Below are 25,809 nucleotides of genomic sequence, written 5' to 3'. Positions count from 1 at the left end.
CAGGCAAACCTGATTATCATAATTATTGGGGATGCATACAGACAGTAAAAATATTTAAAATGTAAGGTAACAAATATTATAAAAATCTGGTTATAAATAACCTCTGGGGCAGAGAAGACAAATACAACATAGGAAGGGGACACAGGAAATCTCTATCTCTTAACCTGGGCTTTAAAATGTATGCATTTATGTGTATAGTGTGTATGTATACATGCAAGTTTTATATACATATCTATTTATACACACACGATATACTTCACAATAAGAAAAAGAAGTCCATTAGCACTTCTCCCCCCAACCCCTACTTTACCTCACTCTGACTGATATATCCATCATTACTATGACCCAACACAAGTCAGGTAACAACTAGAATAGTTCATGCTATAAAACAGTGGCAAACTCTATGACACTGATGGAAATTCTGAGATTTACACCAATCTACTACACTATTTCACCTTGAAATAGGAGTCATCACTCATCAAGCAACAGTGAATAGAAGAGAATAAAGTTTTTATATCAATAAGACATCAATAGAAAAAACTACTTTCAAGTGTCAACTGTCAGATAGATACAGCCACAGATACAGATAAGATATATAGATATTGATAGAGACATCAACATAGATACAGACAGATACAGAATATCTTAATTTGGTGTATAGGAAATATTTAAAATATACCTGTATGCTGCCAAATTCAACGTTCTCATAATGGAAATGTGCACATTCAGCCATCTTCGGGAAGTGACCCTTAGTGAAGGGTAACCTGAAGACCATGAATTAATAAGTGAGATACAAGATACTGGAATACTCAAAATTACTAAGCTAGGAGAAAATAAAATGGGTTTAAGAGCTCATGCAAGCACAACTATTTAATAAGCACATGCGCATGAGCACACATATATCCACACAGATCTTTCTAGAAATACACTGAATCAAATGCAAATTACATTTAGTGCACAGGTCAAAAAAAATTAAAAAGCATCACTATACATTCTTAATCTTGACCCAAGTCCATAGAAAATTTATGCTTTCAGTGAATGCTATGAAACTGTGAACAGCCAGCTTCTAACCAGAAGCAGCATTCCCACCACAAAATACAAAGCCAGAGTTTACCTGTGAATGTTGTCACAGCCCATCATTCCTGGATTGGTGGGTCTGGATGCAGAATGAACATTTTTATACTTGTCTTTTCTCTACTTGCAATAAAAACATAGCTAACTAGCCCCCTACCAAGTGAAAATATGGTTTTTCTGTTTAAAACAGAAATGTATACCCTTCAGATATTGCACTTAGGAGTCAAATACTGGCATCCATTTCAGGCTTCGTCATAGACAAGCTGAGATAATAGCAATCTCCTAACTCATATAGCAAAGTTTGTTTTTCTAAATGAATAAGAGCATGTATTAAAGGTACTGAGAAAGACAACTTGGATTGTTCCTGTTGAACAAAGCTACCTAATAGACAATGACATAAAGTTTTTGCAAAAACAAAATTAAAAGTAGGTAATCTTTAGACCTATTGCATTAATTGTTGAGTCAATTTAAGGTTTAATAGTATAATTTAATATATGTACAGTAAGAGTTTACATAGTAAGATATCTAAATCAAAGTTTCCACATTAACTGAAGTATTAATTTCCATCTATAGGAATTTTTTTAAACCCACTCTAAAATTATACTTACTTTTTCACATGTTTAACCTTCATACTGGCTGTACTGCCACATGTCTTAAGACTAAGGTCTCCAGGAATCTCTGGAACATCTGCTCCTCTTGCCTTAAAAAAAAAAAAAAGATCTGTGATATATTCCTCTGGTACACATATGTTTAAAAAGCAGATACTAGTTTAATAGTTCAGTTCTGCTGACCATGTTGCTGCACCAACAGTACTATTTACTGATGTAATAATCTCTTACCTAATTTAAATATTGAACTTTACTGAAAAAGGAAAACTTTTCAATGAGAATAAGGATTTTCATGCTCTTATAATCAAATTTCGAACAGATGAATTGTGTCTCAGCTCAAACTAAAATCTTCCTCGAGAAGTTGGTAGAAAAAAATAACCCTGGTTACTATGATTAATAAACGTTAAAAAGGTAATATGAACATAATTAAGGGATTACAACATGCAATTCTTACACTAAAACTTTAAAGTGACATCTATGTAATACTTGGTCCAAGTTACTTCATGGTCTGCCACAGCTTTTTTAACAGTCATTTTTTAACTCTGGTGACACATTCAACGGCATCATTTTAAAAAGAGAAACTGAAAAAAATCAAAAGGTTCTTCACACTCTGGACAAAGTAAGCAGCAAATGCAAATATCTGTTTTACAAAGCAAATTTATACCATATTATCTGATTTGTAACAGAAAAATGTAGAGTACCATATTATCTCATTTGTATGTGGAATGTAAAAAGCAAAACAAAAAAAAACCTAAAAAACCAAGCACATAAAACACAGTAAACAGATTGGTGGTTGCAGGGGCAAAATGGGTGAAGGGGACCAAAAGGTACAAATGCTCCAGCTATAAAATAAATTAAGGCATGGGGATGTAACCTACAATATGGTGATTACAGTTAACAATACTGTACTGCATATTTGAAAGTTGCTAAGAGAGTAAATATTAAAAGTTCCATCACAAGAAAAAAAGTGTGACTCTGTATGGTTATGGATGTTAGACTATTGTGGTGATCGCTTTGCAATGGATGTAAATATCAAATCATTATGTTGTACACCTGAAACTAACATAGAGCTGTATATCAAATATATTGTACAATATATATCATCAGGGTCCACTATACCCAACTTTTATTTTTTAGGGTTTTATCCTTAGCATGGTTAAACTTAACTACAGTTAATAATAGTTGAATTTACTGTTTAACTATTTATAAGGATTGATAGATATTTCATGGTCATTCTTAGAAGTTCTTTCATTCCTTCTGAGAGGTACTCCAAAGAATAAAAGAAAATTCACTATATTCTTTGGTAATGAAATAGAACTCATTCAACCTTGCAATTATCATATGGATCCACTGGATCCTTTTTATAAGTCTAACATAGGATCTCAGTCTTGCTTTTCCTCTAACTTAAAAAACATAGTTATTTCATAATCGTAGGTATTATTTCATCAGTATTCACATCATTAATCAATTATTCCCAACCATGATAGAGAAAAGACTAAAAAAATACATTTTTTAAAAGGAAAATGAGGAAATTATCTAAATCAGGAGTTGGCAAACTTTTTCTTAAAGGGCCAAATGGTAAATTTTTTTGGCCTGTGGTCCACACTGTTTCTGCCATACTCAACTCTGTTACTATGGCACAAAAGCAGCCATGTGTGAATGACTGAACATGGAGATGTTCCAACAAAACTTTATTTGAAAAAACAGGCAGCTATTGAAATTTTTCAACTGCTGACACACTATGTTGATGCAATAGTAAAGTAAGTCATCATCCCATTTTTAGGAATGCATTGCCCAAAACAGCACATTATCTTTCAAGAAGGTATTTACAAAGTTTGGAGAGACCATCTTTGTAGTCAGGATTTCACTTTCATTGTATATATGTGAAATTCCATATTTTTCATTTTCCATCCATAATAGAAGAGGAGAAAACAATTATTAGATACATCAAAGGGTGAACACACAAACACAGTAGCACTCCGAATTCTAATCACAGTGGTGAATTGATCATATAAATGACATCTCGGATGGATGGCAATATCCTAGATGAATACTGTATAACTTAATTACAAGTGAACAATATGTTGGTATTCTTTCTCCAGTCAGTCATTCAGCTAAAAGGACTTTATCACACAACATTTTTCAACAACCTGGATCATTAACATTTCTAATAAAGTGGTTTTTCAATACTTACTCTATAAATTTTTTATAAATTGAATTAAAAATATAAGAGAGTAAAGAAGGGTAAAATGGACCCAGCCAGTAAACAGTGATGATCTGCTAGCCTGAAAATTAAAATATTAACTGCCTTTGAAACCAGCTCTCTGTGCTAGAAAGGCCATCATCCCTGACATACACCAAAGGAGAAAATGAGTAAACCTGCATCAAATAAAGTCCATCTGAGGATGAAACATGGACCACACACCTGGGCAACAACAAAGTAAGGGACAGTGGGCAGAAACATGTCCCGAAGATATCTTTGGCTATCTAAAGGGGCCTGTCAGGAAACCTCTGCCTAAAAAGAAAAACATGGTAATAAATAGGCAAATGAACCAAACAATGGTTCAAGAAGCCTTAGAAGTTTAAACATTTTTGAACCAATAGCTCAGCAAACCTCTAACCATGTATGTTTCATCCAGCAATGTTTTCCTATAGTCCAGAAAAGTCCCAAGCACATTCTAGCCACTCAGTATATTCTCGTGAATGAATAAATACAATACACTTTTAACATAAAAAGTGGTATGAATTGTTCTTTTAAGATTCAGAAAAAAGAACTAAAAGGAAAATAGATTACTACTACTCTGTTGGCTAGTGAACTAACATTTCCACCTGCATATTTTTTTTAATAAAATTAATTTCCTTAAATTTCTACTGAAAGCATGGAGCTTCAGTCATTTTATTGTTACTCTGATTCCTTTAGAAAATTTTAAGTAATATTCACTGATAGAAAATAAATAATTTTCCCAATTTATTCATGTTATAATTATCATTTAACTATACTTTCAAAATAAAATTTATATTAACTTCACAAAAACAGCACCACTCATCAATAGAAAATTAGAGAGACCACAGAAGACAATGGGACAGTGTTCATAAAAACACATATCATTTACATTTAAACTCTATGTATTATCTGTAGCATAATCTGACTTCCTAAAAGGTTAGTCAGTTTCATTAATCTTCGAATTGCAAACACAAAGGATGTGTTACAAAAAGCTTAAGGGAATTAATAAATTAATGTATTAGCCTAACCTTCCAAATGCAGTTAAAATCTACCTACTCCATTAAACCCATCCCCATGACTTAGCCAAATGTTGATATTTTCTTTTACGAATCTTCCATAGGACTCATCTTCTATACAGCAAGTTGGAGCATATTAAATTTTTATTCATATTTTATTGCAAATTGTCTTATCTTGTTCTCTAATCAGTCTTTTCCATTTATCAAGAGGATAACTTCCTTGAGCAAGAGCCAATGGAATAATATGTGTACATATTTTATTAATATCTGACATCCCCAAATCCCATTATAACACTAAACTTTAGTATCATTCAAGGAAAGTGCTTATAGATATTTGGTATGTTAACTATATTAGAGAAACAAATCAAGACTTTATCTCTCACTTTTTAATTCCTCGCTCTTAAACCTGTATCTACAAAAGTCTATAGTTAACAAAATAAAATTCCTCATTTTAATAACTATTTTTAAGACTGAAAATATTTCACTCTTACTATATGTTAGGAAAGAGTATAAAACCTAAATGTGGTTTATTCCCACTAGGATGTTTAAACATTTTAACAGTAAGGTATTAACAAAGGGCCACTTGGAGGAAGCTGCTTGGGCTGAGGGTGGGGGTGGGGATGGGGGTGGGGGTATTGATAAGGGCTTGGCTGTACCTGTTTGAGTTTTTTAAACCTACCAATAAGATTAAGACAAATGTAAGGGAAAGATATAACTGGCTTAGGCGACCTCCGGGAAAGAATGTGAACCCTGTAGTACTCAGCCAATGAGGAACCAGGGGAGGGACTCGCACACTAGGAGATAAATTATTGGGGCCAAACTCCCCAGACACCGCATCTTGCAAGACCATCATTAAAGCCTCGCTCCGCTGTTCTCTTTGTCTCCATGTCCACTTATTGAATTTGGACCAGTGAGCGTGTTTCTCACACTATACTATTTTGCTGTACATTGCTAAATAATCCTCCAGAAAGGTTGATTCAATTTACACTGCTACCAGCCATGTATATGAGTATCTATTTTCTCACAACCTCACAGTGTTACCATCTTTACCTTTGTCAATCTCATGCTCCATTTTTAAAAATTAAATACATTAAAGAGTCTAACAAAATTTCACATTTTAAGGTATCTGTATTTGTATTAGTTTGTATATAATAAACTTTATTCTTATATTGCACACATTTTAGATTTTTTAGAGAAAAGAACATTTCTTAAGTTAAAGTGAATAATATTTGACAGACATATATCAAGATATTTAATAGGTTGCCATTAAAATTATAAACCTGGAAGGTCTAGGCCTTTATCCTCTGATTTTAAGACTTACTATAGAGCAATAGTAATTTAAGACTTAGTAGCACTAGAATTAGGATGAAAAATATTGAAACATAATAGGAAGTCCAGAAAAAGCCCATTCACATGCAATAAAATTTGACTATGACAAAGGTATCAATGAATTTCAAAAGAATAGTACTATCAATAGATAAGACTGGTGTCTTTAAGTATGCAAAATAGGAATAAACCTTGAACCAGCCTCTTAAACAATAGACAAAATAAGTCATTCAAGGTGGAATTCATTCAATGTGAAAATTGATAGTTTCTTAAAATTAACACAGAAGAATGAATTTATGGTAAAGATGCCTTAAATAAAAGGACTACTCATAAGAAAAAAATTAATAAATCAAAACAAGCAAGCCATACCCAGAGTATATGAAGAACTCTATATTTATAATAAAATAAAAACTGACAGCCCAATTTTTAAAATGCCAAAAATTTGAACAAGTACTTCACAAAACAGAATACCAAGTGCCTGATAACTGTAGATGCTTAATGCCATTACTCATCAAGGAAATGCAAAATATGCATAATGGAACACTGAGACTCTCCAAATTAAAAAATGTTGGCAAAAATATGGAGAAATGAAACTCATATATTGCTGCTCATAGTGTAAAATGGTGTAAATACTTTGGAAATCTGTTTGGTAATTCCTACTAAACTAAACATCCAACTATCTCATGATCCTGCAACTACACTACCAAATGCAGACCCTAAGAAAACTACTCCATATGTACACCAAAAGACATATACATAAATGTTCATAGGAGCTTTATTTATAATCACAAGAAAATGGAAACAACACAAATACACATGAACAGGTGAATGACTGAATAAGTTATGGTATATTTATGCAATGGAATATAATGCTTGATAAAAAGGTATTTACTAGCACCCTAAACAATCTGTACCTAGAGTATGTGAAAGAAGCTATGTGTACATTAAACTTCAGTTAAAAATTAACAGAAAAAATATTATGGAACGTAAGGTGGTTTTTCATCTGGAATAGTTATAACTGTGAAAACAATGAGGAATGAGAAAAGAATAGTCTTCCAAAAAATAAATATTTTTGAGGTATGCCTGTAGCAGACCGGGCAGAAGAAAAGCCCAGTGGAATTGAAGAAGTAGCAAGAAAAATTACTTTTTTAAAAATCCTTTTTTAGTTTTAGCTTTTGTGTGTATGGGAAAGAAAAAGCCAGAAGAAAAGTCTCAATGCCATGTGGAATAGTATCAAGCCTTTTAACATATGTGTAACTGAAGGCAAGAAAAATGAAAGGAAAATCCCAGGAAGGTGGGTAGGATGATTAAGAAGGAAAAGAGGAATGGAGAAAACATTTGAAAAAATAATGGATAAAAAACTTCTAAATTTCATGAAATTATAAATACATTAATCCAGAAAACTCAGTAAATCTGAAGTATGATACTTAGAAATATCAGACCAGGCATTATCATAGTGAGATGGCTGAAAACCACTGATAAAGAAAAAAATCTTATCAGCATCCAGGGGGAAAAAAAGGATACACATTACATTTATAAGAATAATGAGAAAGGCAGAACACCTAGACTGAGTTCTTTCAATTGCTTTTGAAACAACTGTCAATACAGAATCCCATATTTGGTGAAATGCATTTCAAGAACGTAAGACTTCCAGTCTCTTCCACTATTTACAATAAAAACTCTACAGAAAACAAAATGAAATAAAATAAAAACATGCACTGAGAACTCTAAAAAATTTAAGAGCAGGTGTACTGGGGAGCAAAGGCAAAACTTGAAGAATGGCTAATACGGTGATCACATGCTTCCTGGTTTTTTACCTCCATTACCTCCTGGAATTGACCCAAGGACAAGCTGAATCAGGAACAGAGAGACAAGCATGGTCAGGAAAACTCCTAGGGAAGCCCAATTTTCTAACCAGAGGACTTAAAAAATGCCCTTGAATGTGGCGAAAGTGGTTTTTTCTCTTTTTTCTCTTCCAACCCAGCCCAAGGACAGACCAGGGAGCAACATCTGACAGGTAGCATGGGCAAATAGGATCCTGGGTGAAAACCCATTCTTCTGAATAGAGAGACAATAAAAAATGACCCAGTTATGTAGAGATTATAGGGATAATTCTTATTATTTTTCTATTTCTTTTTTTCTTCTCACTACTAAGATCTGACAGCAGAACATCAGGAAGAACTACATGCAGTACAACAGGTACTCAAGGAGGACTCCATCCTTCCAGCCAGAGAAAACAGGAGAAACAACCTTCGCAAGCAGACAGTATGTGGAAAATCCTCAACAAAGATAAGAGTAAAGCAAAGGTTATAAAATTGAACTGATGTTGAAACCACCACCTAAAGAAGTCCAGACAGAAATTTCCATCTGAACCCAACCAGGGTGACTGATGCCTGGTAAGAGAAAACAGGAACATTCTCGGAAGAATTTTAATAGTAGTCAGTCTTACAACATAATATTCAAAATGTCTATGACACAATCCAGAATTACCAGATGTACAAAAAGCCAGTAAAATATGAGCAATTTCCAAAGAAAAGACAATCAAGAAATGACAAATACGAAGTGAAGCAGATAATGGACTTAATAAAGACTTTAAAACAGATACATGCTTTATAAGCATGCTGCATCAGCTACTGAACCAGTGGAAAGAAAGATTCCTTGATGAAAAATGAACTATTAAAAAAAACGAAAATTTCAAACTGAAAAATACGTAGTACCTGAAATAAAAAATATTGGATTGGTTCAGCAGAATGGAGAGCACAGAGGAAAAGAGTTAATGAACCTGACAATGGACAAAAAAGAAATTACTCAATCTGAAGAAAAGATAGTTAAGATTTTTAAAAAGATTGAAAAACATGAACACACCCATAGACATTCATGGAGAAGAAACATTCTGGCACAAGAAAAAAACCTATTTGAAGAAATGATTCCTTAAATTCCTGAAAAATTACAAATTTATTAATAGATCTATATTATATATTTTCAGATTCAAAAGCTCAGCAAAAATAAAAGACTAATATAAAACACAACCACAAATAAAATCATCATAATCAACTGCTGAAAACAAAATGTAAAAGAAATATCTTGGGAACAGCTGGAAAAAAAAGGTACATATTTATAAGATAATAAGGATTTAAATGATTGGATTTCTCATTACAAACCATAAAACAGTGGAACAACATTCACAAAATGCTCAAAGAACTCTCAGCACAGAAAACTACATGAAGTGATAATATCCTTCAGAAATAACAAAAAAATAAGAACATATATAAATTAAAGAAAGTTAAGAGAATATGTCACCAATAGATGGGCCCTAAAAGAAATGCTGAAGAAAGTTCTTCACATAGAAGAAAAATGATACCAGAGTACAACCTGGACCTTCTGGTATGAAAGAAGAGTGGAAGTGATACATAATTAAGTAAATGTAACAGATCATTAACCTCCTTTTAAATTCTTTAGAATATATGTCACCTTAAAGCAAAACTTATAACACTGTTTGGTGAATGCAGATGTAATACTTATAAAACTATAATATAAAGGGAAAAATAAAGGGACCTACATGGTGACAATGTTTCTACATTCCACTTGAAGTGCAAAACAACAACTTGAAAAAGAATATAAAAAGTTAGGAAAAAGAAACCAGATATATATAAAAAAAAAAGATAAAACACCATGACTAGGTAGAGTATTCCAAGAATGCAGGATTGGTTTAACATCTGAAAACAAATTAGTATTTTGATTTATTTGATATGCTAATTAAAAGAGAAGCAAATCACTATTTACAATAGCCAAGAAATGGAAGCGACCTAAGTGTCCATCAGTAGATGAATGGATAAAGAAGATGTGGTACATATACACAATGGAATATTACTCAGCCATAAAAGAAAAAAACAGATCCTACCATTTGCAACATGGATGGAGCTAGAGGGTATTATGCTCAGTGAAATAAGCCAGGCGGAGAAAGACAAGTACCAAATGATTTCACTCATATGTGGAGTATAAGAATAAAGGAAAACTGAAGGAACAGAACAACAGCAGAATCACAGAACCCAAGAATGGACTAATAGTTACCAGAGGGAAAGGGACTGGGGAGGATGGGTGGGAAGGGAGGGACAACGGCAGGGAAAAAGAAAGGGGGCATTACAATTAGCATGTATAGTGTGTGGGGGGGGCACAGGGAGGGCTGTGCAACACAGAGAAGACAAGTAGTGATTTTACAGCATCTTACTACACTGATGGACAGTGACTATGAAGGGTTATGAGGGAGAGACTTGGTGAAGGGGGGAGCCTAGTAAACATAATGTTCTTCATGTAATTGTATATTAATGATACCAAAAAAAAAGGAATTATTACAAAATTTATAGAACAGGCAAGTGGAAAGTAGATTCATGGCTAAGGGAGATCGAGAAAGGGGGGAATGACTGCTAATTGGTGTGGGGATTTCTTTTTGAGGTGATAAAAATATTCTAAAATTGACTGTAGTGATTGCACAACTCTGTGATTATCCTAAAATTCACTGTTAAAATTCATCATACTACATATTCATTTTATAAAAATAAAATATACTACCTCAAAGAGAAAAAAAAAAGAGAAGCAAATCCATCACCGCATTAATTTTTTTAAATACATAACTAAATTTACTTTATCCCAGGAATGCAAGGATGGCATAACAAGAGAAATCTATTATTATAATCCAATCTTAATTACAATTTAATTACAATTAAAATTAATGTGGAAAAAGCATTAGATTGTTGTAGAAAGAGCAGAAAAATTACCTGATAAAACTAAACACCCATTCATGATAATAATATATAGTAAGACTTCTAGTTGAGAATAGTAAACTGAGGACATATTTATCTCTGCTCTTTCAAGTTACCAAAATAATGTGGAATTTTACCCATTTTCTTCATATACTGGCAAAAGTACAAAGTGCCCTATATATAAGGTTATTCTTTACAGGACTATCTGTAGCATATAAAGGGTGAAAACAACTTAGGTGTCCATCAGTAAGGGAATGGCTGAATAAACAATATTGCAGCCTCAAGATGCAATAGTTATTAAAGGTATGAGGGAGATTTCAATCTATTGCTATGAAGTGATGTGCATACAGTGAGGGGGAAAAGGCATGGTATAAGAACAGGCAATCCTGTAACCAAAAAGAGGGTAAATATAAAAATACTATGTGTATTTTCTTATACTTAATAAATGAGAAAGGATAAACTAAAAACTAATTAAACTGTTTGCCTATGGGAGAACAAACAATAGGGACAGAAGCTGGATTTTTCTGAATGCCTTGTTTGTAGTTCAGATTTTTGAGGCACGTAAATGTTTTAAATATTTGTAAAACCAAATTAAATTTAACTGGGAAAAAAGGGCAATCTCTTGAAGTCAAAAGCCAGATTAAACAAATGAACCTAATCATTTTAAGTTGGAGGCTTAAGCACATAAGGAATTACTACCAATGACAGTAATATAAAGTAATAGATCCCAAAGTAGGATATAATCTAGAGATGAAAGGAAATAAAATGTTTTCAGTAGTATCTGCATTATTACTTTGAAACTATTAAGAGTAGATTAAAGCAAACAAGTAACTGTTAATGACATTAAAAACTAAGGTTTTCACTGTAAGAGATACAAATAGAAATCAAAGAAATTAAATAGAAACACTCATTTTCTTTTCCAGGGGTGGGAGTTGGTATTAAGTAAGGCTTTTAGAATGATGGAACACACCAATGCAGAAGGTATACTGAAACCTGATTACAGTAAGACATATAGCTGAGTTTTCTGTGATATACCCATGCATAGGATTTTTAAGTGGAATGTCAAGATTAAAACAATTAGACAAAGTTGGAGCTAAATGCTCATGAATGTTAAATGTGAATTACACTGCAAATTACTATGCAACAGGAAGGAGACAGAGATCAGAAGGTCTTTTATTTGCAAATTTCTCAAAGTTTTTATAAAACTTTATATGATATATTTATATATAACATTTATCAAATTTATAGATAGAAGAAAACTGAAAGGTTATTAATACTCTGAATGACAGAATTCAAAGAAATTTTAACAGGCTGCCAAGACAAACTAAAATGATTATGAAGTTCACCAAGAAAAAAATTAAATCCCTGAATTCATATTCAAAATTCAATTATATAACTATGGTGGGAGCACACTTTGACAAGAATTCCTATAACAAGATCTAAGGCTCATAGTTTACCACAAGCTAAATATAAAGCAAAAGTATACCCTCATTGGTAAAAAGCTAATGCAGTCTGAAAAAAATATGGCATCTATAACAAGGAAAGTATTTGTTTCCCCATAATCTGAACCAGTTTAAACCACACAGGGAACAGTTCATCCATTTCAGCAAAACACAATTTGATACTGAAAACTTGTAAAAACAGGAAATGGCAATGTTTTATTCTTTCTGCTTCACTGCTCCCTAACCCAGAGAAACTACCATTCCTACCCCTGGTACAGATCTTTAAAGAATCTTTTAAATGCCTATTTTCTTGATCCCAAATCCAAGTAAAGCTCTACTGATGACTGGATACCTTACAGGGTTATCAGTAGTGTAACACACTGTGCTCTGATGCAGAACCATAAAGCTGGCTACCTCTGTATCAGCCCCACCACAATGCCCACCTCTTTTGTATTATCTATGTTCATGACTATCTTCTCCAAAAGACTATAAAGTCCATCTCAACAGTTATCAACAGAATGCTAACGGAGATTACAGATGTTTAACTAAGGAAAGAGTAGGTTATGGGAAGGTGTTCAACATAAAATCACAGAGCTGAAAGAAATCTCATCCAGCCATTTCACTGCAAAGAGATAAGAACTAAGAAAGAAGCAGCACCTGCTATATTCTGTTAGCTTCAGTATTTAAGTTAAATTGAGTTTTTAATCATAAAACCTACTGCACCTAATATAGGTATATGGAAGAAAAAGGTTCAAAGACAATCGAATTTTTTAAATGAAAAATTACAACAGTAACTAACAGTTTTGTTCCTATCCAAATATGAAAGACTAAAAATTTTTAAGACTGAAAAGATATGGGAAAAGACATTAAACATTACTTCTTAGAATATCAATTAACAGAACCCTTTTGACAAGTAATGTGAAATCTTCATACTTTTTAGATAAGCAGTTCCCCATAAGATAATAGTAAAAAAAAGGCAAACTTGATCATAAAGATAATCATCAAAGCAAAAAATATAAAACAAACTCAAGATCCTACTAATTAATGAAACATCAATAATACAGTCTAAATTATAGGGTACTGGGTAGTCATTAAATTTGTTAATTAAGAGTTTTCATTTAACACCAATTATACCACACTGCATACATAAATTTCTCCCAGGATATCAGTTTGATGGAGTATCAATGGTTTTAAATTTTCTGGAATATGTGTAATTTTCATCAACTAATATTATCACATATGCTAAACATATTATGAAGTAAAAATAAAAGAAAAACTATATAACACTGAGGTAAGCAAAATTCTAAAGACAGTGCCTGCTCCCAGCCCCCACAAAGATGCCCACCTGGTTATTCAACCAAACAGTAACCGAGGTAATGCTGGGAAGAGATTTTTGTGGATGTGAGTAAAATTGCAGGTCAGTTGATTTTGAAATATTAAAATAATCTGGGTGGGCCTAATCTATTCACCTGAGCACTTCAAAAACAGAGTTTTCTCTGACTGGTAGCAAGACATGAGCAGGACTGGAGGTGTTGCTGCCAGCTTTCAGAATGGAGGTGGACTCCAGGAGGCAAAAACTGCCCCCACTGATAGCAGCAGGGACCTCAGATCTAGGAACTAGATTCAGACCGAAGTCTGGGCAAGGTAAAATACAGATTCTGCACAGTCTTCAGTAAGAGCGCAGTCTGGCCCTACCTTGATTTCGGCCTTAGAAAACCCTAAGCAGAGAACCTGATTATGCTTGCCTAGCCTTCTGACCTATACAACTGTAAGATAATAAATGCATATTGTTTTAAGCCCCTAAATTAGTGATAATTTCTTACACAGCAATAGAAAATAACACTAACAATGTGGACATTTAAGACCTTGAAATTCCTGAGTGACCGGCTTTCAGGGCTCCTTTACCTCTTCTGCAATTAAAACTCTTTTCCCAGGCCTGTGATGCAAAGCCTCAGAAGCTCCTGCCTTCCAGCACTCCCAGAACTCTGCTGAATGCACAGACTCCTGCACTCCCCCACAAGACTCCTGCTGAAGCAGTCCTTGCAAGAGGATGCTGCTCATGGGAAGGCAAGCCCTGGAAGAATGTGCAAATTCTGCAGGTGGGGTAGGTAACTGGTGGGAGGTACACAGATCTGACTCAATGCAACAGCCATCTCTCCTTTCTCCCTTGAGACCCAGGATTTCAATGTGCACATAATCTGTTCCATATCCTATCTTGCAGCTCTCAAGACCCTCATTCTTTTTTCCTAAAAGGAGGAAAATTTAATTCCTTTCCTGTCCATGGCAATGTTTTTGATTTCCCCTTGCAGGTGTTCCCACTATGTCCACCAGTCAGTCTTTTCCAGGTATTCTCTTCCAGTGTACCAGCCAATTCCTTGACATGACACCTCCCCTAATGTACAACAGGGATATTCCATCCTCTCTTCACTATACCATGAGGTAGATAATACTAGCAATAATATAATCATGAGGTAGACTGCTCACCTGAAATGTAGGAAAAGGGGATATAAAATTGTATAAGATTTACAATTATAAAATAATATTCCCAGACATTATGGGAAAGGGAAACATATCAACAAGGCAACAGTCTTTGAAACTAACAATTCTGGAGAAATTTGTATAAGACAATCATGTTTATGTGGATGTTAAATTAAAAACTATCTGCTCCACAACAAGTCATGGAAGAAATATACCAAATAGTCTCAGTCCTGTGACAAATGGGATTATGGGTGAATCTCTTTTATTTTTTTCACTTCTCTGCATTTTCTATACAAGCACGTTTTGTTTTTATAAAGGAGGAAGGCTTTAGTAAGAGAAAGAAAGAGAAAACTAGCTAACTTCTACTTCTGCATATTACCTACCTTTATAGCAATCATTATCTACAGTGTAACAACCTGTCATAAATAAATGACAGTAGATACTCTATGTAACTCCAATAGATAAAACCAGGCACTCATTTCTATTGTCAATTTAGACAAGAACAAGAATAAAAGCACAGTTATAATGGGATACACCTGTGTAATGGTAATAAAATGGACTTTCTGTCAATCAGTAAGCCAAATTATGAGTTATTTTAGTAGAAGCTAAAACCAAAGTGCAGATGCCTCTCAAAGCCAAAAAACAGAGGGAGAAATAACCTGTCTCTCCCCCTTTCCTGGCCTGCAGTCTTCTAATAGCACCTCCCATTTGCCAGACCTAACCAAAAGTCTGCTGGCAAGGAAGCCCAGGAAATGTAGTTCACTGGGATTAGTCTCATACAATAAAGAACAAAGTAAAAGGGCAGGAAGTCCTAGGCCAAGATCCATGACATTCATTGCTAAACAATGAAGATATAACATACACATATATAGTATGTCATTTAAAATACAGGTTATTTTATATAAAATGCAATCATATTTTGAAAAGGCACAGTAGCCAAATAACATCCATATATATATATAAATACATGTCTATATATATATGATAACTGAATAAACAAGACTGTAATTCTAAATCTGTAGTGTCTATAAAGGCAAACTAATCAAAATGAGTAGTTAATACTTACGAACAATAAAAATATATCTGAAATTTTATAGAAAATAACAATAACATCACAGAATAACCATTCACAAACAACATCAAAGTGCAGTCTATGTAAGAATATATCACTATCAAGGTGCCCAGGAATGTACTGTTCTTCAAGGAACAAAAAAACCCAATAAACATATATAGAGAAAGGAAATTTGGATCAATACCTTTACATATGATGCTATTAAAGGGCATCTGAAAATAAGTAGGAAAAATAATGACCTTCTGCCATTTTATTCTTTCCTTTAACAGACTCAAATCTTATTTATAATATTCTTTCTATTGTTTGTACTAAGAATTTGAGGGTGGTACCACAGCTTTAGACTTAGGTTATAAATGATATTTGTTGATAGTGATGATGAAAAATAACATTTCCACTTAAAATACAATACTGAAGGGGCAAAACTGGACAGCTAGCTACATGTAAGAGAATGAAACTGGATTATTATCTGACCCAATACACAAAAGTAAACTCAAAATAGATCAAATAACTGAATGTAAGTCATGAAACCATAAAACTCTTAGAAGAAAACATAGGCAAAAATCTCTTGAATATAAACATGAGCAACTTTTTCCTGAATACATCTCCTCAGGCAAGAGAAATACAATCAAAAATAAACACATGGGACTGCATCATGCTAAAAAGCTTCTGTACAGCAAAGGACACTATCAGCAGAACAAAAAGGCATCCTACAGTATGGGAAAATGTATTTATAAATGACGTATCTGACAAGGGGTTAACATCCAAAATATATAAAGAACTCATATGCCTCAATATCCAAAAAAGTGAATAACCCTATTAAAAATTGGGCAGAGGATATGAACAGACACTTCTACAAAGAAGAAATTCAGATGGCCAACAGGCACATGAAAAGATGCTCCACATTGTTAATTATCAGGAAAATGCAAATTAAAACTACAATGAGATATCACCTCATGCCAGTTAGGATGGCCAACACAGAAAAGAATAGGAACAACAAATGCTGGCAAGGATGCAGAGAAAGGGGAACCCTCCTACACTGCTGGTGGGAATGTAAACTGGTTCAACCACTGTGGAAAGCAGTATGGAGATTCCTCAAAAAGCTCAAAATAGAAATACCATTTGACTCAGGAATTCCACTCCTAGGAATTTACCATAAGAATGCAGTTTCCAGGTCTCAAAAAGACATATGCACCCCTATGTTTATCGCAGCACTATTTACAATAGTCAAGAAATGGAAGCAACCTAACTGTCCACCAATAGATGAATGGATAAAGAAGATGTGGTACATATACACAATGGAGTATTATTCAGCCATAAGAAGAAAACAAATTCTACCATTTGCAACAACATGGATGGGGCTAGAAGGTATTATGCTCAGTGAAATACACTCATCTGTGGAGCGTAAGAACAAAGCAAAAACTGAAGGAACAAAACAGCAGCAGACTCACAGAATCCAAGAATGGACTAACAATTGCCAAAGGGAAAGCAACTGGGGGAGGGAGAAGGGGAATAAGGGGCATTACGATTAGCACACATAACATAGCAGGGGGCACAAGGAAGGCAGTATAGCACAGAGAAGACAAGTAGTGATTCTATAGCATCTTACTACACTGACGGACAGTGACTGTAATGGGGTATGTGGTGGGGACTTAATAATGGGGGGAATCTAGTAACCACAATGTTGCTCATGTAATTGTATATTAATGATACCAAAATAAAAATTAATTAATTAATTTAATTAAATGTTAAAAAAATACAGTACTGAAAGAAAGTATCTTTGGCCTCTTAAACAGGAGAAAATAGGAAATATCTCTATGCTGCTAGGTCTGTACATAAATATACATACAGTCCCTCCCATAATAGTATCTAATGATTTTCAATTTTGCAACATATTTGGGAAGGATATGAATTCAGTAGAAACAATACTTCAAATTTTGACCTTTCGTTAGCTAACAACATGTGGTATGATCCTCTCTTGTGATGCTGAGCAGGGCAGCAAGCCTCAGTACAATATTCAATCAACTGCATGAAATATTCAACACTTCATTACAAAATAAGCTTTGCATTAGATGATTTTGCCCAGTTGTAAACTAATATAATTGTTCCGGGTATGCTTAAGTTAGGCTAGGCTATGCTATAGTGTTCAGCAGATTAGATGTATTGAAAGCATTTCAACTTACAATATTTTTTCAACCTACGATGAGTTTATCTGGGCATGACCCCACTGCAAGTCAAGGAAGTTCTGTGCATATGCACATACACGTACATATCAGCTGAGAAAACAGGCGTTGAATACAAATTTTGTTAGGTCAAGAAAGGCAAACAGGACTTCCAGTTTCCATACTCAACGAGTTTAGCAATAGGAAACACATGCTACAAATCTCTGAAATGAAACATGTTATAGGAACTTTTAAATTTTAATTGGTCTAAATATTGTCCTTTTCTTACAAGGGAACAAGAAATAATGGGGGAAAATCTAATGATCATCACCTCAGTAGCACAGAAAAGCTGTATTTATTAAATCTATAATATGCTATGTTGAAGGAGAGTATCACTAAAATGATCCTTAAAGAATGTCACAAAAATATTTAATTAACTGAGTTATCTGTGTGAATATTTTCAAAAGAATTTTGATACAACAAAACATCCATAATGCTAAAAACAGGTTACATAACAATTTTCTTCATTTATTTCCTCCAATGTGTTATCCAGAATTTCCAATGAGCAAGTGCTAAAAAACAGACATACAAGTCAAAGAAGCGAGCGGTTAGATTTAAGTACGTGGGTAGTTCACAAAGCACACAAATAGCCATCAAATAAGCCCCAGGAGTAAACTATATAGTTATTCCCATTTAATTTCCTGTTCTGTCTTGGAACAATACAGGGTGGGAGTACTAAAGCAAAAAGACCATAATTTCTGAAACTGATGATAGAACTAGTTCCTCTGAAACAAAGGAGTTTACCTTAAAACTCACCTCTATTATAAAATAATACCTCTTCAGAGAGAACCAATTAAGAGCAGGGAAAAATTATTCAGAGGAAATGTTTAAAATAATTTAGGAATAACTATTAGCTAGTATCATTAGTATAATAATCACAAATTCTTTACCAGTCAATGGTTGGTTAATCAACTTAAAAATTAACACACTGAAACATTCACAAAACTTTTCAATATTCTGAAATGTATACCTTTCTATAATGGAGATTCATCCTTTCCTTCATCTCACTCCCATTTGTCTTGGTCATTAAAGATAATCTTACTTGTTCAGCAGGTATTTAATTTGCTAAAAATTGAGGGTTCCAATTTTATACATAATTTTGTCAGACATTTTATATAAAGGTTCTTAGGAAAATCTAAAAACCATATACTATTATTTTTATAGGTATTTATTCAGGTAAATTGTTGCTAGCCTTCAGTGATGCTAGAAAATGATACTGGTCTATTTCTATATTTGAATTTTGTAAACCAGATCTACTAACAAAATTTGCATGAAATATTTAAATATATATTATAAAAATATAAAATGTAAACTCTTTCTGGAAAAAGACAGGCTATAAACAGACAAAGGATAGAAGAAAGGCCCACAAATAAGGGAGACACTTAATTAGAAAACTTCTTTTAGGAAGTAGCAAGATTCTAGATTACCAATGACACTCCAGTTGAGATCTGTTAAGAATCATTATTCCTTTAAATGCACATGTTTTATGTACTTTTCTCCTTGAATTTTCCTTAAGTTTAAAACAATTTTTTGACAAGCTATATAACAAATTCTATCAGTAAAAGAAACATCCAGATCATGTAAAGCCTTAAGTAGCACAATATTGGAATGTAGTTTCAGTTTAGCAATTAACAAATAAACACTGGGTTTAAGATCAGATCAACAGTTGTAAAAGATTTTAGGCTTATCCTATGGAACTGCCAATTTTCAGCCCTTTTTACCTATGAAATTAACAACTTCATACAATTCAACCTAATATATATCCCTGGATTCTTAGTAATACATTAAATATCTTCAATAACAAACATCACTTGATTCATGCCAAAGAATTCCCACAATCTTCAGCCTCAGAAGGATGCACCATGGAATAGGGTTGGTTTGGAGTTGTTCATTAAAGAGCTCTGAATATACTGGCAGAAGTTCAAAACCTGGGCTTTGCATATTAATCAATGACTGCGTTTGTGATTATTCACAATAATAAATAAAACGTTCAGCTTTTAAAATCTGTGAAATGACAAGCAACATCAGTTTCTCTAAATTAAAACTAAAATTCACCCATCCATCAAAAATAAAAAGTTAAGTATCACACAGTAAGAAAAGAGCTAAAGGATTCTCATTTAAGAAGTGATAATGAAAAATTCTGAGATGTCCTAAAATTAAGTGAGATAGGACCAGAGGATGGGGAAGGGAGACAGGGGAAGGTCCATAGCCTAGGGCCACCGCTAACCAGAAACTACATGTTCCTGGTTCAAGTCATTTCTACAGTCATTTAGAATGTCCCCAGAACCACTGTATCCCCCTTTGCATGACCAGTGTATGGCCATCATCAACAACCAATCCACGAGCTTTCTCTATGGATTTCTCTTATCTTTTCTCTAAACCACCTATTCCAGGACTTTCCCCACTTCAGATTAACCTGCCTTTCTTATCTGTAGCCAATGTGAATTTTTAAAACTTTCTTTCCTTGACACCCCTTATAAATGCCCCCCGTTTCTAGAGTCTGACAGACCAGTTGTGTCTGTTAACTAGCCTTGCTACTGGTGAAGCAGAAACTTCCTGTCCCAGAACTCAGTCCTTTTTTTGGCTAGCACCGGGGAAGGCTCAATAAACCCTTTCATTGCAGAGATATCCCTGTCTCTAGTTTTTGACCTGTCAGGAGACTTTTTATTTCTTGTATTCAAACTGCAAAGGTTTTTATAGCTTGATGAGTAAAAGGAACCCATTTAAGTGCCCTATAGAGTGCACAACTGTCAATCAAAGAAGCCATAAACAAAACACACACCTCTTCTAAAACTACCTCTCCCTCAAGATTATTCAGGTTTTATCAATCCTCATTCACCTGTGGAAAGTAGTCAATAGAGGAGGGAACTGATCCAAATACAAAGGGTACTTTTGAAAACTATACAAATGTACAATGTAAGAAAAATGTACCAATGGTTTCATTGTTTTAAAAAAATAAAGAAAAGACAGGAGTCAAGAAAAAAGAAAAAAAAAGAAAGAGCAGAAAAAAGTAAAAAAAAAAATCATTTTAACATCCAACAAATGAGATAAAGAAGCAGGAAAATTCAGGACATTTTCAAGGAAAAACAGTGGTTCCATATGTCCAGAGAATAAAAATTTCATTCCACTCAAAAAATATTTACTGAGAATTTACTATCCCAGGCATAGGTAATAGCACAGTAATCAAAAATAACACAGTCCTTATTCTCAAGGAGATTACAAATCTAATGGAAAAGACAATAATCATAGAAATTTTCAGTGTTTGCAAGTCATATGGAGAAAATTAAAGCAGAGTACAAAAGACAGAGGAGGGCAGGATTATTTACTCTTAAAATGGTTGAGTGAAGACAGCACTTAACTGTAACATCTGCAGAGACCTGAGGGAAGAAAGCAAGTCAGGCTTGTAGCTCTTGCAGGGAAAGCATCTTGCAGGAGAAGAGAACACAAACATGAGGGCACTGCAGTGAGAGAATGCTTGGCATAGCAAAGAAATAGTAAGGAGGCAAAGTGATCAAGGAAGGAACGATTCTGACTTTTAAGGAAAATGAAACCATTTCATTTATAACAAAAGCAAGGTTTTGACCTGGGTGACTGAAATAAAGTTATAAATTTACATTAACTGTAATGTTAAAAAGAAGAAACTCTTTTCAGGGAGCAGGAAACATGAGATTTGGTGAAAATGTGTAGCACCACAGTTTCTACAGAAACTCATGTGTGGAATGAATTCTTAAAAGGTACAGATATGTACATGGAAGTAAAACATCTGCATAGAGATGGAGTTAATCTACAGGAACAGTAAAGAACTGGGAGGAACAAGCACAACGAGACAAAGTCCAGACCCCTGCAAATGCCTATGTTTCGCAAGTGGGAAGAAGTGAGACAGAGGAAAAGAGCCAACCCTTCAGGAGTGAGTGAGTGTAACTGTGAGTGTGCATATGACAGAGAGTGCACGCATGAGCACACACATTTTTTTAGGAGAGAGACAGAGGGAGGAGGAGAGCATGCACATGGGCACACATGCAGTACTGACAATGTGAGCATCAACTTTTTATCTTCCTCTTTAAAATTTTTGATATTTTGAAAGATCAAAATTTTTTATAACTTGTTTTAATTGTATGACTCAGGTCATTAGCATATATGAGCATTTTCAGCCAAGAACACTGGTTTTGTCAATAACAACTTCATTTGCTACAAGTGACCTACTTTGGCCCTGAACATTGAACACATTAATTTTAATGATAGAAAAGAAAACTGTCCCTAACAAAAAACTCAAGAATTAACAAGATCCGTTCTGAGAATACCAAGATGGTGAACACAAAATAAAATGAATGAAGAAACACTAAGAAGTAGGATGATGAAGGTGGTTTTAGTTAAAATACTCAAAACAAGAGGAAGAAAGATTCACTCTCTCCCCCCCTTTTTTCCCCCTAAAGTTTTATCTTATTTTTCTAGGATCCTAAAATGTATTTACTAAATGATTTAACTGTTAAGTAACTGCAAATTATTTCACTCTTAGAAATTTAGAAAAACTCCATAGCTTTTTATTAGATCTCTTAAAATACTCAGTTATTACAAATTCAAAAAGAGTAGTAAATAAATCGTAAACCGTAAGTCACAGGATAGATCCTACTTAAAGGTTATTGGTGATGTTTTGATTTAAAAATGATTATTTAGAACAGATCAATTACTACTAAGGGGATTGAACCAGTAATCAAGAAACCTCCCTAAAAAAAGTTCAGGACCAGGTATCTTCACTGGTGAATTCTTACTTGAACATCCCTAAAACCATAAAACTCTGCCTAAAAGAAAATACAGGAGGGTAAGCTGCTTGCCATCAGTCCTGGTGATGACTTTTTGGATTGCAAAGTCACCAGAAACAAAAATAAGTAAGTGAGACTACATCAAACCAAAAAGTTTCTGCCCAGAAAATGAAACCATCAACAAAATGAAAAGGTAACCTATTAAATAGAAAATATTTGCATATCATGTATCTAGTAAGGTATTAATATCCAAAATATATTAACTCATACAACTCAACAGCAAAAAAATAAACAATCTAATTAAAACTTGGCAGAGGATTTGAACAGATTTTTTTTTCCAAAGAAGTATATAGATGGCCAACAGGAACATGAAAAGTTGCTTAACACCACTAATCATCAGGGAAATGGATATCAAAACCACAGTGATATCACCTCACACCTGTCAGAATGGCTATTATAAAAAAGATAAGAAATAACAAGTGTTGACAAGGATGTGGAAAAAGGGAATTCTTGTGCACTGTTGGCGGGAGTATAAATTGCTGCAGCCACTGTGGCAAGTAGTATACAGGATCCTCAAAACATTAAAAATAGAAATACCCAGTAATTCCACTTATGGGTATTTATCAATAGGAAACAAAAACATTAACTTGAAAAAGTATCTGCACCCCCATATTCACTGCAGCATTATCCAACAATAGCAAGACATGGAAGCAACCTAAGTGTCCTTCACTGGATGAATGGATAAAGAAAATGTAGTGTACACACACACACACTGCAATGTTTCTCCAGCCACTAAAAAGAAGGAAATCTTGCCATTTGTGACAATGTGAACAGACCTCGAGGGGAATATGCTAAGTGAAATAAGTCAGGCAGAGAGAAACAAATACCATGTGATCTCATTTACATGCAAAATCTTAAAAGGAAAAAAAAATTGAGTTCATAGATATAAAAAACAGATTAGTGGTTGCCAGAGTTGGGGAGTTGGGGGTGGACAAAATGGGTAAAGGTGGTTAAAAGGTACAAATTTTCAAGTATAAAATAATTAAGTCACGGGGATGTAATACACCACATGGTGACAATAGTTAATAATACTGCATTGATTTGAAAGTTGTTTAGAGAGTAAATTTTAAGTTCTCCTCACAAGAAAAAAATCTGTAACTGTGTGTAGTAAGGGATGTTAACTAGACTTATTATGGTTGATCATGTCACAGTATACATAAATATTGAACCATTATATCATACACATGAAACCAGCATGTTATATATCAATTACATCTCAATTAAAAATGACTATTAAAATTTTAAATTCTTGACAATTCAGAAATTTCTGCTTTCTTTATACAAAAAAGAACCAATATTCTGACTGTATCACACAAAGCAATAAAAGTTCAATATCGAAGCCCTTTTATTTCTACAGCAACTCAAAAATTAACTAAATGGAATTGTTTTTGAGAAACATTTTGTAAAGGTTTCTCTTAACTTTACCCTTGCTTCCTCACTAAAATCAATATGATTTTCTAGCAGAAGTATAATAAAATGGTAGCTCGTCTCATTGATATCCTTTTTATCATTCACTGTACACTTTTGCAACATAGTAATTTACTTACTACTTGTGAGTGATAATTTTTTTAATAGAATTATAGCACCTGCTCTCAAGAAGGTTACATATAAAGAAATTAAAGAGTACCAATATCTTAAAAGAAAAAAAAACTGAGTTCACAGATATAAAAAACAGATCAGTGGTTGCCAGAGTTGGGGAGCTGGGGGTGGACAAAATGGGTGAAGGTGGTCAAAATGTACAAATTTCCAAGTATAAAATAATTAAGTCATGGGGATGTAATATACCACATGGTGACTATAGTTAATAATACTGCATTGGTTTATATATAAAAAGGTGCTAAAATACATGATATAAATGGCAATATCCATAGACAAATAAATGTTCACTCCAGAAAAGAGAATTCAGTGACTTTCTATGTATACAGCATATGACATTTTAACACAAACCACCACACAACAATACCACCTTTGTTCCCATTTAATAAACTCAATGTAGATTTTGCCAAGATTATAAAAATTGTTGGGGAAAATTATAAAAACTTAAAAATGGGCAGAAGAAGTTACTGAATATACTTCCACTGGAATGCTGTTACCCCCCAGGGATTATTTGGTTTGATTGGGGAGTGAGACTTGTTTGTCTTTGACTAGACTATTTTACATCTTTGCAGAGAAGTTAACTTATAGAAAACTGATGGTACAAATAGTTACTGTCCATGGAAATGTAAACTGTGTCCAGAGGAACAGAACAGTCTTGCCAGTTTTGCATCCCTTTATATCCATTTTCGCATTACTGATCTATAAAAGTAAGGCACTTTGAATTCTCCTTTGAATTATTTGTAACACATGACTCTTTCCTTCATTAGGTAATGAGTTAAGTATTTCTAGCATATGTTCATTTTATATTTGTATGAATCATGATTATATCCTCTTTTAAACTTTATCCTCCAATAAAATGAATACAAGATGATCCCTAAGTTTCCTCATAGAGCTCACAATATAGTAAGGGAGATACATTCATTACCAACTAGAATGAGATTTGTGACAGAGGTATGAACAGTATACTCTGATAACTAAAATAAAACCATTCTCTTATCTGGAAAGTTTAAGAAAGCCAAAGAAATGTGTCCTGAGAAAACAAACTGTTGATTGAAGCTTTATTAACCTTTTGGTGAGAACAGTTGAAGAGGTCAGGTCATTGGGAGCAAAATCAACAGCCAATTGAAAAAACAAGGCAAATGATTTCAAGTGGTTTTCCTTGACTCTTGGCTAG

At 33.7% G+C, this 25,809-nt stretch overlaps 1 protein-coding gene across 5 annotated transcripts in view; it reads right to left on the bottom strand.

Moving 5' to 3' along the window:
* Nucleotides 1–25,809, bottom strand: part of ARHGAP32 (Rho GTPase activating protein 32) — a 279,471-nt gene that overhangs the window by 146,316 nt on the left and 107,346 nt on the right. For 4 of the 5 annotated variants that reach the window (XM_073239491.1, XM_073239489.1, XM_037000879.2 and 1 more), the window contains 3 exons: nt 1,683–1,774; nt 1,115–1,156; nt 680–764 (listed from right to left, as the gene is read on the bottom strand). In XM_073239491.1, coding sequence (XP_073095592.1) covers nt 680–764; nt 1,115–1,156; nt 1,683–1,774 — 219 coding nt within the window. The remainder of the gene's footprint in view (nt 1–679; nt 765–1,114; nt 1,157–1,682; nt 1,775–25,809) is intronic. The other variant, XM_037000880.2, reaches the window with a different exon arrangement.

The sequence above is a fragment of the Manis javanica genome, chromosome 6 (assembly GCF_040802235.1).
Source record: "Manis javanica isolate MJ-LG chromosome 6, MJ_LKY, whole genome shotgun sequence".
Lineage (NCBI taxonomy): Eukaryota > Metazoa > Chordata > Mammalia > Pholidota > Manidae > Manis > Manis javanica.
The sequence above is the reverse complement of the archived record's forward strand: the minus strand, read 5'-3'. Positions and strand labels throughout refer to the sequence as shown.